The following is a 1,386-nucleotide window of genomic DNA, read 5'->3' as shown; positions in this document are numbered from 1 at the left end:
ATATATATATATATATATAAATCTCCAGATTTTGTACTCCCAATTTTAATTCCTATTAACTCACGGTTTTAATAGTAGCAATCAGCTCACGAATGCACTCGATGCACGTGGTCGGTTTTCCGCAGATGCTGATCAGCCGGTCAGTGCTATGAGGACAGCAGTGAGAATAAATCTTGATCCTTGCCCCAGTTTTCTGCAATACCAAACGAATACAGTTAAAACGAGAGGAACGATGTACGAACATCTCTTTGATTGGATAATTCGAACAATCTCCTCAAAAAAGGAAAAGATATATGTACATATATATTATGTTCGAGAGGTGATATTTAGCGACTCTTATAAAGAACCATCAAGCGGAGAAAGTGAAAGCTTAATCGCGGCCGATCATGGCTGTCGCGCGTTTCTCTGCTCGATAACTCGACGTTGCGCGATTCTTAGGCGCCAATGGGCGGATCGCGTGCTTCGAGCTGGTTAACAGCCAACCCCGTTGCTTCTCGACACTGTGCTTTCAGAGACAGCAGTCGGGGATTAAAAGCGGTAAACGTACCCCATTCGGTCACCTTTAATCTGTTTCCCTTTTTTTTCCCTCCGCCTTCAATGTTCTTTTTTTTTTTCTTTTTTTTTTTTTAGAATCGCTTTAACGTAATTATCGTGCCAGGATCTCTGGTTTCTCCGTAGGAACAGGGGATGTAAAAAGGAAGAGGAATATCTCGCGAGCAAAGGGGATAATTAAAATTAGCAATCGGTTTCGATTTCTCGTCCCACGAAATCGTGGAACGAATCAAAAACGATTTTCTCTTTTTCTCTCTTTACTCTTTTTGCCTGCTTCGTGCGAAAGAGTGAGACACCAAGACACATCGGAGTGGCTACATCGCTTGAAGCGAGTACGAAACAAAAACGAATCGCTCGAAAGAGCTTCGATGGAATTAGCGTGATTATTCGTCGTGATTATTCAGGGGGGTAATAAGAGCAGGGCCAATGATTAGATATTGATTGAAACTTTGCCATTCGTATTCGTCTAATTTGACCATTCTCGACGTATTTTCGATTCAATTTTACGATAAAAAAATTTAACATTTTTTACGGATATTGACGAATCAATATTTTTTTCCTATTCTACGCGTTGCGTAATTATTGTCATTACTATTATGTACTATGTAAATATATGTACATACGTAAGATATACTTAACATATATAAATATTTAACTATACCTTTATATTTATTTATATATGTGTGTGTGTATGTATATGTGTGTGTATATATATATATATATATATATATATATATTTATCATCGTATATTTGCATTGTAAATTGAATATAAAAAAATCAAAAAGGCAACAAATTGATAAAATTATTGGCCAAGAAAATTCGATAATATAAAC

The 1,386-nt window shown here is 36.5% G+C and overlaps 1 protein-coding gene across 1 annotated transcript in view; it reads right to left on the bottom strand.

Moving 5' to 3' along the window:
* Positions 1-1,386, bottom strand: part of LOC102674723 (heterogeneous nuclear ribonucleoprotein K-like) — a 62,284-nt gene that overhangs the window by 3,783 nt on the left and 57,115 nt on the right. The window contains exon 8 of the mRNA XM_006610064.2: positions 61-193. Coding sequence (XP_006610127.2) covers positions 61-193 — 133 coding nt within the window. The remainder of the gene's footprint in view (positions 1-60; positions 194-1,386) is intronic.

The sequence above is a fragment of the Apis dorsata genome, unplaced genomic scaffold (assembly GCF_000469605.1).
Source record: "Apis dorsata unplaced genomic scaffold, Apis dorsata 1.3 scaffold_68, whole genome shotgun sequence".
Classification (NCBI taxonomy): Eukaryota; Metazoa; Arthropoda; class Insecta; order Hymenoptera; family Apidae; genus Apis; species Apis dorsata.
The sequence above is the reverse complement of the archived record's forward strand: the minus strand, read 5'-3'. Positions and strand labels throughout refer to the sequence as shown.